The sequence below is a fragment of the Hordeum vulgare genome, chromosome 6H, assembly GCF_904849725.1.
Source record: "Hordeum vulgare subsp. vulgare chromosome 6H, MorexV3_pseudomolecules_assembly, whole genome shotgun sequence".
In the NCBI taxonomy this organism is placed as follows: Eukaryota; Viridiplantae; Streptophyta; class Magnoliopsida; order Poales; family Poaceae; genus Hordeum; species Hordeum vulgare.
This window is the reverse complement of record NC_058523.1, coordinates 6,966,110-6,983,577: the sequence shown is the minus strand read 5'-3', so window position 1 is coordinate 6,983,577 and position 17,468 is coordinate 6,966,110. Positions and strand designations below refer to the sequence as shown.

Below are 17,468 nucleotides of genomic sequence, written 5' to 3'. Positions count from 1 at the left end.
TTCAACAGTTGAAGGAAAATGGTTTGACAACGCAGTGGATCATGAGAAGTTCTTGGGGCTTGATGTGGAGTACACGGCCGATCAACGCGGTGTTGCCGTCATCCAACTATGCGTCGCACGCCATGTCTTGATCTTCCAATGGGCGAGGTAAGTTTTGAGGCTTTCTTTGATCCAAGATAGTGACATTGTAAGTTTATTTGTTTCAATCATAGTTGGTTCCCTTCAAATAGTTGTAGTGAAACAATTTTGATTAGTTGAAGGGGAACACAATCTAATTGGAATAGTGTTCCATAATCTGAAAAATCGTATTAGAATCAACTAGTGTTTAATATGTTCCATTGGAATCATAGTTGGTTCCCGTCAAATAGTTGTAGTGAAACAATTTTGATTAGTTGAAGGGGAACACAATCTAATTGGAATAGTGTTCCATAATCTGAAAAATCGTATTAGAATCAACTAGTGTTTAATATGTTCCATTGGAATCATAGTTGGTTCCCTTCAAATAGTTGTAGTGAAACAATTTTGATTAGTTGAAGGGGAACACAATCTGATTGGAATAGTGTTCCGTAATCTGAAAAATCGTATTAGAATCAACTAGTGTTTAATATGTTCCATTGGAATCATAGTTGGTTCGCTTCAAATAGTTGTAGTGAAACAATTTTGATTAGTTGAAGGGAACACAATCTGATTGGAATAGTGTTCCACAATCTGAAAAATCTGATTGGTTCAATATGTTCCATTGAAATCATAGTTGTAGTGATACAAATTTATGCGGTGTTCTTTGATCCAAGGTTATGAAAATTGAATATAGTTAGTGATCTCTCTAGGTTCCATTGGATAGCAATATGATATGTCATAGTCATGAAAATTGCATATAGCTAGTGATCTCTCTAGGTTCCATTGGATAGCTATAGTGATCTCTCTAGGTTCCATTGCATATGTTCTATTTGAATCCTAAAGATAAGTTTCTCTTTAGTTGTAGTGAAACATGTTTCCTTATTGCAGCAGTATGTAACATTTGTTCCATTTTAATTTGTTTCTATTGCAGGAGTGACAAGCATTGTCTAGAACTCATGGACTTCCTTCGCAGCGGCATCACTTTTGCTTCCGTTGACATAAGGAACGACAAGCTGAAGATGAGGCACAACTTCGGTATTGAGATACCAGCTGGTTGCCTCATTGATCTCCAAACGGTATTCAGGCTTCGACATGACAGGACTTCGATGGCTCATATGGCAGTTGCCTTGATCGACGAGGGATATCGTGATATGAAGACCAGTTTCCCAAAGTATCAGCACAAACTTTGGGAGAAGGGCCCACTTGATGATATCAACATTGAGTATGCAGCAAAAGATGCATACGTTTCATACGAGTTGTACCGCAAGATTCGAGTCGTCCACTATGGCCAACGTCACATCAAGGAAGGTGGACATTCTGATTTAGATGTTTCAGACGAGTAGTGTTCTGAACGTCGAACACTTGTATATATATCTATGGTAGCTATTATTATGTACTGTTTGGACTAGTATCATGTACTTCTTGGACCAATTTATATATGTCTAGTTTCTGTTTGTGCCATTATAGTTTCCAAATTTGAATGGTTTAGCCCTTTCTAACTTCATTTGCTACTTTTGAATGGTTTAGCCCTTTCTAACTTCATGGTATCATGTATTTCGACCACACATATATACAAAAAGTCTTCAGTTCAAATAAGTTCAAAAAATGAAATCCCTTTTGTAATAGATCTATTTTTGATTAAAATAGTCATTTAAAAATGAAAGACCATTAGTCCCACGTGGCGCGCAGCGGAACCACGTGGCGTGTCGCGGAACCACTTTTGTTGTGGGGGTCGCTTCTCCTTCTTCTCCTTGTGCTAGATATTGGTTATGCACTAGGGGAAGTAGGAGTAGCGACCATCATCGACGGTTGAAAAATCAGGTGAGCTAGTGTCCACCATATATGAGAGAAGAAGAATGTCGTCTCTTATTGTGGGGGTCGCTTCTACTTCGAGACAGATTGTCCATTTTGTGATGTGCCTTTGAATGGTGCATTTTGAACACACAAAAAGTATGGAGTTCAAATAAGTTCAAAAAAATGATGATAGCATCCCTTTGTAAGAGATGAGTTATCGTTCGAAACGCTGCTACTTCGAGAGAGATTGTCCGTTTTGTACACGAACTGCATCCAGTTTTTGTCGTAGCCCTCTCAACTTTTTAACACATGCTATGTGGGTGAAATGATGATAGCATGCCAACTTTCAACATTTTCAGAGTTCATTTGTAGCGCTTTTCAATTTCAGGGTCAACTAGCTCAAAAAAAATAAGTAAATGCACGAAATATACCAAATGAAGTCAGAAATTGTTGAAATGTTGTGATGTGCCTTTGAATGGTGCATTTTGAACACACAAAAAGTATGGAGTTCAAATAAGTTCAAAAAAATGAAATCCCTTTGTAAGAGATGAGTTCTCATTCGAAACGCTGCTACTTCGAGAAAGATTGTCCGTTTTGTACACGAACTGCATCCAGTTTTTGTCGTAGCCCTCTCAACTTTTTCACACATGCTATGTGGGTGAAATGATGATAGCATGCCAACTTTCAACATTTTCAGAGTTCATTTGTAGTGCTTTTCAATTTCAGGGTCAACTAGCTCAAAAAAAAATAAGTAAATGCATGAAGAATACCAAATGAAGTCAGAAATTGTTGTCCATTTTGTGATGTGCCTTTGAATGGTGCATTTTGAACACACAAAAGTATGGAGTTCAAATAAGTTCAAAAAAATGAAATCCCTTTGTAAGAGATGAGTTCTCGTTCGAAACGCTGGTACTTCGAGAGAGATTGTCCGTTTTGTACACGAACTGCATCCAATTTTTGTCGTAGCCCTCTCAACTTTTTAACACATGCTATGTGGGTGAAATGATGATAGCATGCCAACTTTCAACATTTTCAGAGTTCATTTGTAGTGCTTTTTAATTTTAGGGTCAACTAGCTCAAAAAAAAAAAAGTAAATGCACGAAGAATACCAAATGAAGTCAGAAATTATTGAAATTTGGTGATGTGCCTTAGAATGGTGCATTTTGAACACACAAAAAGTATGGAGTTCAAATAAGTTCAAAAAAATTAAATCCCTTTGTAAGAGATGAGTTCTCGTTCGAAACGCTCCTACTTCGAGAGATAATAGTTTGGATAGTCAAAATTATTAATTATAAAAATTAAAAATAGTTTTGCATTATTTATTCAATTTGAAACACTTTCCATTATCATAGTTTTGTCAAATTCTCAAATATGCAAAAAGAATTTTTAATAAACATAGTTTTTAATTGAAAATAACAAAATAGATAATAGTTTGGATAGTCAAAATTATTAATTATGAAAATAAAAAATAGTTTTGCATTATTTATTCAATTTGAAACACTTTTCATTATCAGAGTTTTGTCAAATTCTCAAATACGCAAAAAGAATTTTTAATAAACATAGTTTTTAATTGAAAATAACAAAATAGATAATAGTTTGGATAGTCAAAATTATTAATTATGAAAATTAAAAATAGTTTTGCATTATTTATTCAATTTGAAACACTTTTCATTATCATAGTTTTGACAAATTCTCAAATATGCAAAAAGAATTTTTAATAAACATAGTTTTTAATTGAAAATAACAAAATAGATAATAGTTTGGATAGTCAAAATTATTAATTATGAAAACAAAAAATAGTTTTGCATTATTTATTCAATTTGAAACACTTTTCATTATCATAGTTTTGTCAAATTCTCAAATATGCAAAAAGAATTTTTAATAAACATAGTTTTTAATTGAAAATAACAAAATAGATAATAGTTTGGATAGTCAAAATTATTAATTATGAAAATTAAAAATAGTTTTGCATTATTTATTCAATTTGAAACACTTTTCATTATCAGAGTTTTGTCAAATTCTCAAATATGCAAAAAGAATTTTTAATAAACATAGTTTTTAATTGAAAATAACAAAATAGATAATAGTTTGGATAGTCAAAATTATTAATTATGAAAATTAAAAATAGTTTTGCATTATTTATTCAATTTGAAACACTTTTCATTATCATAGTTTTGACAAATTCTCAAATATGCAAAAAGAATTTTTAATAAACATAGTTTTTAATTGAAAATAACAAAATAGATAATAGTTTGGATAGTCAAAATTATTAATTATGAAAACAAAAAAAGTTTTGCATTATTTATTCCATTTGAAACACTTTTCATTATCAGAGTTTTGTCAAATTCTCAAATACGCAAAAAGAATTTTTAATAAACATAGTTTTCAATTGAAAATAACAAAATAGATAATAGTTTGGATAGTCAAGATTATTAATTATGAAAATTAAAAATAGTTTTGCATTAATTATTCAATTTGAAACACTTTTCATTATCATAGTTTTGTCAAATTCTCAAATATGCAAAAAGAATTTTTTATAAACATAGTTTTTAATTGAAAATAACAAAATAGATAATAGTTTGGATAGTCAAAATTATTAATTATGAAAATAAAAAATAGTTTTGCATTATTTATTCAATTTGAAACACTTTTCATTATCATAGTTTTGTCAAATTCTCAAATATGCAAAAAGAATTTTTAATAAACATAGTTTTTAATTGAAAATAACAAAATAGATAATAGTTTGGATAGTCAAAATTATTAATTATGAAAATTAAAAATAGTTTTGCATTATTTATTCAATTTGAAACACTTTTCATTATCATAGTTTTGTCAAATTCTCAAATATGCAAAAAGAATTTTTAATAAACATAGTTTTTAATTGAAAATAACAAAATAGATAATAGTTTGGATAGTCAAAATTATTAATTATGAAAATAAAAAATAGTTTTGCATTATTTATTCAATTTGAAACACTTTTCATTATGAGAGTTTTGTCAAATTCTCAAATACGCAAAAAGAATTTTTAATAAACATAGTTTTTAATTGAAAATAACAAAATAGATAATAGTTTGGATTGTCAAAATTATTAATTATGAAAATTAAAAATAGTTTTGCATTATTTATTCAATTTGAAACACTTTTCATTATCATAGTTTTGTCAAATTCTCAAATATGCAAAAAGAATTTTTTATAAACATAGTTTTTAATTGAAAATAACAAAATAGATAATAGTTTGGATAGTCAAAATTATTAATTATGAAAATAAAAAATAGTTTTGCATTATTTATTCAATTTGAAACACTTTTCATTTTCATAGTTTTGTCAAATTCTCAAATATGCAAAAAGAATTTTTTATAAACATAGTTTTTAATTGAAAATAACAAAATAGATAATAGTTTGGATATTCAAAATTTTTAATTATGAAAATTAAAAATAGTTTTGCATTATTTATTCAATTTGAAACACTTTTCATTATCATAGTTTTGTCAAATTCTCAAATATGCAAAAAGAATTTTTAATAAACATAGTTTTTAATTGAAAATAACAAAATAGATAATAGTTTGGTTAGTCAAAAATATTAATTATGAAAATTAAAAATAGTTTTGCATTATTTATTCAATTTGAAACACTTTTCATTATCATAGTTTTGTCAAATTCTCAAATATGCAAAAAGAATTTTTAATAAACATAGTTTTTAATTGAAAATAACAAAATAGATAATAGTTTGGATAGTCAAAATTATTAATTATGAAAATAAAAAATAGTTTTGCATTATTTATTCAATTTGAAACACTTTTCATTATCAGAGTTTTGTCAAATTCTCAAATACGCAAAAAGAATTTTTAATAAACATAGTTTTTAATTGAAAATAACAAAATAGATAATAGTTTGGATTGTCAAAATTATTAATTATGAAAATTAAAAATAGTTTTGCATTATTTATTCAATTTGAAACACTTTTCATTATCATAGTTTTGTCAAATTCTCAAATATGCAAAAAGAATTTTTTATAAACATAGTTTTTAATTGAAAATAACAAAATAGATAATAGTTTGGATAGTCAAAATTATTAATTATGAAAATAAAAAATAGTTTTGCATTATTTATTCAATTTGAAACACTTTTCATTTTCATAGTTTTGTCAAATTCTCAAATATGCAAAAAGAATTTTTAATAAACATAGTTTTTAATTGAAAATAACAAAATAGATAATAGTTTGGATATTCAAAATTTTTAATTATGAAAATTAAAAATAGTTTTGCATTATTTATTCAATTTGAAACACTTTTCATTATCATAGTTTTGTCAAATTCTCAAATATGCAAAAAAATAAATAATGAACATAGTTTTTAATTGAAAATTACAAAATAGATAATAGTTTGGATAGTCAAAATTATTAATTATGAAAATAAAAAATAGTTTTGCATTATTTATTCAATTTGAAAGACTTTTCATTATCATAGTTTTGTCAAATTCTCAAATATGCAAAAAGAATTTTTAATAAACAAAGTTTTTAATTGAAAATAACAAAATAGATAATAGTTTGGATAGTCAAAATTATTAATTATGAAAATTTAAAATAGTTTTGCATTATTTATTCAATTTGAAACACTTTTCATTATCATAGTTTTGTCAAATTCTCAAATATACAAAACGAATTTTTAATATACATAGTTTTTATTTGAAAATAACAAAATAGATAATAGTTTGGATAGTCAAAATTATTAATTATGAAAATAGAAAAAATTGAAACTATATTCGAAATCATAGAGAAAATTCAATCCAAATTCTCATCTGAATTTAGATTGAATTTTCCCTTTAATTTCGAATATAGTTTCAATTTTCAGTGAGTTTAGGCCCGTAAGCCTGCTTTAGAGAGGAGCTCGATGGACAAGCTGCGACGGCGCTTATAAACAAGTGTTAGTCCCCCTCGCTGGGCGAGGTGGGACTAAACTTATCGTGCAGCCGAGGAGGGGATTTAGTCCCGGGTGGAGCCACGCCCCGGGACTAAAGACCCCCTTTAGTCACGGCTGGAGCCACGCACCGGGACTAAAGACCACCTACTTCCCGCCTCCTGGTCTGCCCGAAAAGAGGCCTTTAGTCCCGGGCCGTGGCTCCACCCGGGAGTAAAGGGGGTCTTTAGTCCCGGTTCGAGCCACGCACCGGGACTAAAGATCCACCTATATAAGCGGGACTTCGAAAAATTCCAACCCAAATCGTCCATTTCTCTTCTTCTTCCTCTTGTTCTCCTGCCCGGCGCGGCACAGCGACGAACTCGACGACGCCGTCAGGCTGCCCGACGTCCTGCTCGCCGCCGCCTGCCGTCCTCCTCGCCGTCGCCTCGTCCTCCTCGCCGCCGCCGTCCTCCTCGCCGCGCGCCGCCGTCCTCCTCGCCGCACGCCGCCGTCCTCCTCGCCACGCGCCGTCGACACCTCCGGCCGGTAAGGCCCCCGCCCCCTCCTCCCCAACACTCCGGCCAGTAGAAGAAAAGAAGAAAAAGGAGAAGAGAAGAAGAAAAAGGAGAAGAAAAGAAGAAAAAGGAGAAGAAAAGAAGAAAAAGAAAAAGATTTTTTTTGTCATTTAATTCCTATTGTTATTAGGTTTGTGCTAGATTATTAGGGTTAGTAATATTTAGAATTAGGTTAGGGTTACAAGAAGAAGAAATATGAACAAAAATAAGATTAGGAAAAATGAAAATAAGAAGAGGAGGAGAAGAAAAGAAGAAAAAGGAGAATAAGAAGAGGAGGAGAGGAGAAGAAGAGGAAAAATAGAAGAAGAGGAGAAGTAGAAGAAGAGAAGAGGAGAAGTACTACAAGAAGAGGAGAAGTAGAAGTAGAAGAAGAAGTAGAAGAAGAGGAGAAATAGAAGAAGAGGAAAAATTAGTTTAGGGTTACAAGAAGAAGAAATATTTTTTTTTGTCATTTAATTTTGCTATTGTATAGTGTACATGCTTAAGTGTTAATAGTGTTTCTTAGATTATTGCTTAATTTTGCTATTGTCTATGCTTAGGTGTTAATAGTTTAATTTTGCTATTGTTTATGCTTAAGTGTTAATAGTTTATTTTTAACAAGAAAATTAATAGAACTAGTTTATTTTTTTAGTTCATTTTACGATGCCTATCCCGCATCCTCGTCGTCGACTCGGCGGAGGACACCTGCTTGATCAGTGGGGCCCTGTCCGGGACTGGGCTCCGCCCGGCTGGTATTGGGAGGTGCTACCTTTCGGGGGGCGTAGGTTGGTGAGGAGCCAGCCCGTCGTTGACCCGATCCTTGTTTGGTGGCAGTCGCGTGGGCCAGTAAGGGTGCCGAGGCTTCCGGACACCGCGGAGGTGGTACGTCACCGTGTCAGCGAGTAGGATGAGCACGTCCGTCGCTACATGGTTGCGTTGGAGGGCAGGTTCGAGCATACCTGGCAGGTTCTTCGGGGATCTCACTAGAGCTATGATCGTGTGATGGTTCCTTCTCTTTGGGTGTCCACCGCCCGCACCGATACCCGTCGGGCGCTACGGTTCTAGATGTATCAGTGATGCTATATGTATGATAGTATTCGAGGAGTATTAGTGATAATATTCGACGATGTACGGACAAAAGTGATGATGTATTAGCTTATAATTGAATGCATGCTAATTTGAATACTACTTTATTTTACGATTTGGTTTTGCTTATTGAATGCTCAAATTGGAAAAGTACTCCTACTTTGAATACTATGCAGAAATCTAGGAGTCTCGGGTGGAGCCACGACCCGGGACTAATGTTGTTTTGGAACGGAGTTCCTGATAGAATAATTCTTTTTTTGTACAAAGGTTAAGAGAATCCGTTTTTTGCAGAACTATGGATCCACATATCAGGAACCTCGAAGAGGAAGAACTTCTCGAAGATATAATCAAAGACGGCCCCGACATTGAACCAGCTGAATCTCCGTCGTCATATCTAAACCAGGACGTTGGAATGGAGGTTGAGCGACACGAAGATGAAGCCGATGGGGCAGGAGATAGGTCCAATGACGGAGAAGGTGATAGCTCCACTGATGGAGAAGTCGGTGAAGAAATAATAAAGTCCGGCGAGGTATACATATGAAGTTCGACAATCACTTGTAATATGTGAAAAATATTGGAGATAGCTCTATATTGTATACATATACATTCATTTGACGAATGTTTCTCCCTCTTAGGCCTTCACATCGAGCAAAACTACGAAACGAGGCCCGACTAGAAAGTTGGATGCACGGACGCATTACACATTTGAGGTGATATTTCCTACGGGCGAACCCAAGCTTCCTAAGAATGCTGCTGACACATTCAAGAAGCAATGCGGAGTTCTCGTTAGGGATCACGTCCCGATCAGCGTTCGGGTGGAACAAGCGCAAAGGGGCAGCCGACAGTGACTATGTCGCCGAAAGGTACAAAGATAATCTTTGGAATGGTCTCATGTCACATTTCAACCTGCCAGAATGTGAGAATGAAGACGCCGCACACAAACTGAGGGCCAAAGTCAAGCAGTGGACTCTGAAGAAGATGGACGGACTGTTCCGTAGCTGGAAGAAAAAGCTATGGAAAAACTATCTGAAGACAAAGAAAGTGCCAGTATTCGAGGGGTATCTAGCCAAGCAGGCGAATCACTGGAAGGCATTTCAAGAGTACAAGGAGTCAGAAGATGCCCAGGCGTTATCAGAAAAGAACAAGATAAATGCCGACAAGAAGAAATATCACCACAAGCTGGGGCCAGGGGGCTATGAGACTGCCATCTCAAAGTGGGATAAGAAAGAGCAAGATCTGATACATAAAGGTATCGTACCTGAACCACTCCGTGATGAGTGGGAATTGAGAGCAAGAAATTGGTTCCTTGCGCATGGTGGGTCGTACGACAAAACAACAGGGGACCTCATCTGCAATGACGATCTTAGGATACCCAGGGAGAATTGGAAAAGGATAGTGAAAGAAATTAAGGAGGGAACAAGAAAGTTCACTGCAGATAGAGATAGAGATTTGCTCACACTGGTCCTCGGCAATGACGAACATGGAGGACGAACGCGAGGCTTCGGTCCTTCTTACCCGTGGTGGCTTGGGTTTGCCAGAGACCAAGACACTTACAGAAGCCGAGAGAGAGCAAAGAAGCGGCAGCAGGATGAGGAGAATGACAAGTTCAACCAGCTGCTTGCCAGGATTAACGAGCAACAGAAGCAGATTGATGAGCTTAGAGGAGTACCGCGCCAGGAAGATCCTGCACTTGATATTACCGGCGCCGCATCTAAGCAGAAAAGCAGCGTGGCTGAATCTGAGGCCCCGCCCGACGATGAACGAAGAATGATAGAGGGCGGTCCGGCTACCCCGTGGATGGAATCAAGGAGTCAACATCATGTGAACTCCATCAGAAATTCAAGGACATATCCATGAAGGTGGCCGTCGGACAAGCTTTACCTTCTGGCCCTGATGCACGCTGGCATGGCCGTGAGATTCCAGCTGGCTTTGCTAAAGTCGGGGTGGATGAAATCATGACGGGGTTTAATGATATGGAGCTCGACATAGCTGGACCCGAAGATGAGAGGACACTCGGAGGAGAACTGGGTGGAGTCATCCTATGGGACAAGAACTACATCAAGCTTCCAGGCTCGGCCCAAGGACAACACCGCCTCCGAGTCGTCGCAGGTCACCTACACCTCCATTACCTCCAAGCCCTCCACATGACGTCGGCCAGCACAACACGAGTCCATCTCGATCACCGCCGCCGGACTTGGGTCGTCCGTCTCCGCCGCCGCCGCACATGATACTAAGCGGAAGCGTGCCAGCAAGAACACTCCGTCGATGATTTCTAAACGACGGAGCTCCCCAAAGCGCAAACTGTCGCCCCTCCCAAAGGTACCTCATGCTAATCTTCCTATCAGACCTTATGATCGTACCCCCGAGGAAAACGCCAGGATAGCAAAGGAACAACATGATGCGCAGATGAAAAAGAAGGAACCCGAGCCCTGCCCGGAATACACCGAGAAGCAAATAGCATGGGCAAAAGACTTTATAACCCTTCCATCACAGTATGACTTACACTATAAGCCTGATGACTATACACGCACATTGCAGAAGGAAGTGAAAAAGAGCAGCTCACGTGCAAGTGCAAGTGGGAGCAAATCAAGTTCAACTACAAGCAAGAAAAAATCAGACGTTCCTCAGCTTGGATAACAGGCCAAACAGTCGATCCCACCCCTCAAGGTGTTAACCGAGAATGTTCCCCCTCCGGTGCAGGGGCAAGATTTTGAAAGAGCAAAGGAGTTGGCGGCTGAATGTGGTATCTCGGTTGAAGATTTGCTGGCTTCCCAAGACGACAGGATACCCAAGGCTGTGGTAGCCCCTAAGCCAAAGTTTTTCATGGGAGAGCCTTTGATCAGCAAAGATGATCTCCCAACAAATATGCGTTACTTGCATAAATGGTACTTAAGTGAATCAAAGAATGGGAGAACGATGATCGTGCTGAGTGTCCCACGGGAGTACTACGGCCGCTCCGAAGAAATCCATATCAACTTTGTTGAACTCTTCCAGATGTACAATGGCGACGCCCTCGACAAATCGCTTATGAGTTGCTATTGTCTGTAAGTTTTTCAATTCGTTGTCTACGTATAACTTGTTTAGTTATTTCAATTCATTGTCTATATATAACTTGTACTCTATTATGCAGAATGAAGATTCTGGATTGTAAAAGTAAGAGCATCCTAAATATTGAGTTTATTGACCCAGATAAAATACATATAGCGACGCTAACTGACAAACCCAAAGAGACGGAGGAAAACCTTCTAAGGTTTCTAATAGATCAAAATTTCTGTGACCACATACTGTTTCCATACAACTTCAGGTGAGGGTCTTTACTCTGTTGTGTCCATTCACTTATAAGTGTAATTGATAAGTTACTGACATATATATATATATATATATATATATATATATATATATATATATATATATACATGTGCAGCTTTCATTGGATTCTGTTGGACATTCAAATTGATAAGGGAAGAGTTGATGCCTTCGACCCATTATCGAGACCCTTGGAACAGTTCCAAAGCCTGCAGGACATGCTCCAAGGGTAATTTTAATCATTCTTGCGCTCTATCGATCTCTTTCCATGATTTTCTGATATATCAATGAATGAAAAACTTAGCAAATCATTATCCTTGTCGGGCAGGGTTTGGAAGCGGTTCAAGTGCGTGACTCCCGGTAACTTTCCTGAGAAGCTGACCTTTAGAGCGGCTCAGGTAAGTAGTAGTATGATATACTTCTATTAATTTTCAATACATTTATGATGCTAGATTATTATTTTGATTATATATATTCTATTCTCGTAAAGTGCGACCAGCAGCCACGGGGAACGCATCTATGCGGATACTATGTTTGCGAGACCATTCGCACGTTTACCTCTGAGTTCAAGGATCACAGATTCGACGTAAGCAATGAACATTCACACCTCTATTTTTACCCGTCATTCTTTGTTATCATGATTGATATTCATATTCATCTCCTCTTCTTATATAGCACACGGCCATGAGGACGAATGTCCTACCAGAGCAACGCGCGATTGCTGTTGCAGAGGAGCTTGCGGGATTTCTGAGGATGAAAGCTATAGAAGACAAAGGACGATTTACTGTAGCTAAGGGCCATTACTGATGTTCGTCCATGTAATCGAATAGACGGGCTCTAGTCCCGATAATTCAGATCTTCATATAATTGTATATATATGATCGCTTGTAAGATAAGTTAATCTTATATATATATATATATGCATAATTATTTCTATTTAAATTATATGAAAACTAATTCTCGAACACCAAACGAGGCATCACGTTAATCTCCCGAACACCTAAACCCTAAAACCCTAAAACCCAAAAATAATTTCATTCAAAAAAAACCCCCAAAAACCAGCAAAATCTGAAAATCTTTAGTCCCGGTCCGTATAACGAACCGGGACTAAAGGGCCTGCCCCTGGGGCGCTACGAGGCGCCCACGTGGAGCACCTTTAGTCCCGGCTTGTAAGAGGGTCGGGACGAAAGGTTAGGCCTTTAGTCCCGTCCCTTTAGTCCCGGTTGGTGAACCGGGACTAAAGCCCCTTACGGGCCGGGGCTAAAGGCCCCGTCCCCACTAGTGTACATGGAGTAGTCCACGAAAATGGGTTGAAAATCGTATCAATGTTGGGTATATAGTTTTAGGCTACATACAATGAATCGGATGTTATTTCAAACAGCTAAGTGGCAACAATCGACCAGAGACATTTTTTAGAAAAGGAGGATGACCCCCGACCTCTGCATCTCGAAGATGCATGCAGCCATTTTATTGATTATTCTCGATGACCTTACAAAACAGTAGAACAATATGCCTGAATCCACCATCTTGGCAACATCTGCCGCTACACCTATCCATATGATGAAGGGGTGCAAGCTGGACCAAATACCCAGACCACTCACCTAAGCCTAACATCTAAAGCTGAAGACCCTGACGGAGCCACATACCAGGTCCGGGGTACAAACCGGTCCGACGCACTCACATGTGTTGTCGCCGCCATCTTCCACTGGTCCATCTTCAGATCAGATTGAGGTACCAGCCTTGGCAGGTGCCTCCGCCATCGACGCCATCATGACGCCAAACGACGACTTCCACCTACGCGAGTCCATCTCCAAGCAGGACGGAGATCCATGCTAGGATAGGGTCGCACCACCGCCGTCGCCCACCACCCACAAGCGCCACCTAGCCCCAAGGTTCCAAAGCGGCGCCTTCAAGAAGGGAACGGCGCCGTGAGCGCCGCCGCCGCCCAACAAAGTTAAGGCTTTCGCCCGGAAGACCTAGGGGAAGGGGAAGTGAGGGGATCAGTCCATACCGACACCTCCAAGGAGGGGAACGGCGCCCTCAGGCGTCGCCGTCGACGCGGCCGGCCATGGCCGACCAGGGATTTCGCCCGAACTAGATCCCCACCACTAGCAGCACCTCCTGTATAAAACCGGCAATCCAAGGAAGCGCGGCCCGACCAGGCTGGCCCGCACGCCGCAGGGAAGGAGGGGAGGCGCTAGATCGCGCGCACCGGCCACTGCAAAAGCCGTCGTCAGACGCCAGCGACCACCGGATCCCGCCGCCCGCGCGGCCGAGACGCCAGATCCACCTCCCGCACGGCTGCTAGCCTGCCGTGCCTCGCCAATGGAGCCGCCGCTCCAGATCCGGGACTCCGCATGCAGAGGCAGGGCAGCCTAGGCCCCGCCGCCACCATCCTTGGCGCCCCGGGCTTGCCCGGCGGCTGCCTCAGGCGGCGGCGAGGAAGGGAGGGGGAGGGGTAGGTGGCTAGGGTTGGGAGGGAGGGAGGGAGGGAGGAAGGGAGGAAGGGAGGGAGGAATCGACCAGAGACATGGAGCTTATTAGATTTTAAAATCGTATGACATGCAAATATGATTTGAAAATTCTAAACCTGGCATGGTATCATGAAATGGCCTCAATATGTCAATGTTATAGTTAAAAATTCAGCAGATTTAACAGAAGTTGTAATGTAAGCTGCAGCTGCTTAGAAACGAGAACATCTTTAGAGAAAGAAACATGGTTTTCAAAGGGAACGTGTGATGATTGAAGGCCACGCAGAACACAAATGAAAAGAAATGAGGCCTTATGTGCTTCCTTCACTTTTCGTTTAAACCAAATAAGGCCTTATTGTGTCACTAAGGATCTCAGACTCGTTCTTCATGCATAGTAATGAAAAGAGGTCTCCAAGTGGATTATAAAATTCTTGCAGTTTTTCATCTGACTCCTTTGAATCAAATGTTTAAATAGTGGCACCATACAAACAACTCTAGGCCCATGTTGACGACCACTCGCGCTTGTCAGCCAAAACATAGCTCTCCATTGCGGATGCAGAGTCGACGACGTGACCTAACACGCGGAACAAGCTTTCGCTAGGCCATGGCCACTAATGGCACGAGTCGACGACGTGACGTGCAGCCAGACTGAACCCAGCACGCGGAACAAGCTTTCGCTAGGCCATGGCCACCAAACCAGGCGCACCACGGCAACGAGAATATTTAAACAGCATGGCAAGGAACCCAACGCCAACGGCAACGCAGCACCAGCAGCATCCATCCATCCGGTGCTTCCTTTCCTTGACGATGGGCATGGACACGTTCTACATCTCCCACGGCTCGCCCACGCTCTCCATCGACGACTCGCTGCCGGCGCGCCACTTCCTCAAGTCGTGGGAGCCGGCCGGTCTCGCCGGACCGCAGCCGCCTCGCGCCATCCTGATCGTGTCCGGGCACTGGGAGACGGACACCCCGGCCGTCAATGTCATCAAAGGCACCAATGACACCATCTACGACTTCTACGGCTTCCCCGAGCAGATGTACAAGGTCGCCTTAATTAATTCCACATCCATGCTTATAGTACATGAATCATAGTTTTAAATATCTGGTTATAGTCCCATTATAGGTGTATCCTTTCAAAATATATGTCGCTAAATGATACTCATGTAATAGTTCGCTAATACTCCCTCCGTCTCAAAATAAGCAGTGTTAAATGTGCAGCACTTATTTTAAGACGGAGAGAATACAACCTCACTATAGCCCGGCCATCCGGTATAGCGCTTATTTGAAAGACCGTCGCTGTTTAGCACAGCCCGTTATTTAAAACACTAATATGAATCTGTTAGTTGCAATTCTGTCACGGATATAACGTGAGTTGACATTGCTATTTATTGTGCACATATATCTAGCTGGTGTACCCTGCGCCGGGCGCGCCCGACGTGGCCATGAGAACCAAGAAGCTCCTGGAGGACGGTGGGTTCGGGCCGGTGAGCGAGGACGACGGCCGCGGGCTCGACCACGGCGCGTGGGTGCCGCTGATGCTCATGTACCCGGAGGCCAACATCCCGGTGTGCCAGCTCTCGGTGCAGACGGACCGTGACGGCGCGTACCACTACGACCTCGGCAGGGCGCTGGCGCCGCTCCGGGAGGAGGGCGTGCTCATCGTCGGCTCCGGCAGCGCAACGCACAACCTGCGCCGGATCCTGCGGACGTTCGCGCCCACCAGCGGCGAGCCCGTGCCGGAGTGGGCAGCGGAGTTCGACGCCTGGCTCAGAGAGGCTTTACTCAACGGGCGGCACGACGACGTGAAACGGTACGAGGAGAGGGCGCCGTTCGCCAAGGTGGCGCACCCGCAGCCGGACCACTTGTACCCGCTGCACGTCGCGCTCGGCGCGGCCGGGCCGGACGCCAAGGCGGAGCTCATCCACCGCAGCTGGTCCAACGCCACGCTCTCCTACGCGTCCTACCGGTTCACCACCAAGCAGCAAGATACACCGACGGCGCCACCGTGTGACTGCGCTACCCCTGCTCTTGTCTGCGATTAAGTCCTCACACACCTCAAATGGGGAACTGCAGTATGTTGGAACGGTGGTGGACACCGGAATAATTTTCAGATGTGACGGAGTTCATGGAAAAGAAAACCATGTTTTACTAAAGGGTTAATTGGTTCTATGCCACTACAACTTTCGCAAGTTGGAAAAACGAAATTACACTTATGCACATTGGAAAAATGTCATTACAATTCTTCCATTCTCCTCTATATGTCATTATGTTAAATTCGGAGACACAAATACCGTGGTCTTCTTCCTTTCACCCTTCCCTCATCTTCTTCAAACCCTTGTAATCACAATGATATCAAGTATAGCAGTATATCCGAACTCTGTCTATCAGTACTGGGGATGCCGGACTCCTCTTGCCATTACTAGTATTGAAGCAATTTCGAACATCCCCGTCCTGAGATACTAAGAAATCTGAATGATAACGATGTGCTTAAGAATCCCCTGGAGCTCAACTCCCTGGAATAAATCAAGTCAGACAGGAGACACCAAGACAGAACTCCATCACATCGATATCATATAGATTCCAAAATACCCGCGTGATCCTAAAAAAAATTGAATGAACATTTAAGTGGCTTTCATGACAATATTGGAAGGCTGACATTTAAGTGGTGGGTAATGAGACATAGCGAATGAAACGAGAAAACTAACATGACATTGATAGTAATGGTATCTAGGAAAATGGTAATCTTGCCTGTGATCCCGCTTGAAAGAAGAACGAATTCATAAAGTAGACAAACCACGTAGTCGAACGAATCCTCACACTTCAAAGCGGTTCGGAACTCCACCAAAAAGAAACAATCAGGAACAAACAATCAACACGGCCAGATCGCGCAAAACGGCAGCCTTTCTTGCATCGTCCTTTTACCGGCTGCTCAGCTGGGACGGAATGGAATGCTGGATGCTCAGCTGGGTGAGGTCCGAGTTGGTTAAAAAGACTTATTCAGTACAGCACATCCACACGTCTGAAAATCTCATGCCTTATCTTAAGCTTGAGTGCCCATTGGTGCAAAGTCTTCCTTGAGTCCGTCAACCTTGTCAGTTACCGCGCGTTCCAGTTTTTATCTCCTAATCCGCCGATGCTGTCGCTGCCTGAGTTGGACAAGATCGTTGCGGCATGCCCAGCTTCGAATCTAGAGTTATGCCGCTTGTTCTGTTGCCATGAATACTTTTCAGTGAGAATCC

The 17,468-nt window shown here is 40.3% G+C and overlaps 1 protein-coding gene across 1 annotated transcript; it reads left to right on the top strand.

Moving 5' to 3' along the window:
- Window positions 1-14,951: 14,951 nt before the first annotated feature.
- Window positions 14,952-16,488, top strand: LOC123402453 (extradiol ring-cleavage dioxygenase-like). The gene is made up of 2 exons (XM_045096378.1): window positions 14,952-15,273; window positions 15,636-16,488. The coding sequence occupies exons 1-2, from the start codon at window positions 14,959-14,961 to the stop codon at window positions 16,269-16,271; spliced, it is 951 nt and encodes a 316-aa protein (XP_044952313.1). The 5' UTR covers window positions 14,952-14,958; the 3' UTR covers window positions 16,272-16,488.
- Window positions 16,489-17,468: the final 980 nt, after the last annotated feature.

What these genes read in the sequence shown, in the direction of transcription:
- LOC123402453 (XM_045096378.1), top strand. Translation starts at nt 14,959, where the DNA reads ATGGCAAGGAACCCAACGCCAACGGCAACGCAGCACCAGCAGCATCCA. An exon ending in TCCCCGAGCAGATGTACAAG is followed by an intron (nt 15,274 to 15,635) that starts GTCGCCTTAATT and finishes ACATATATCTAG; the next exon opens with CTGGTGTACCCTGCGCCGGG.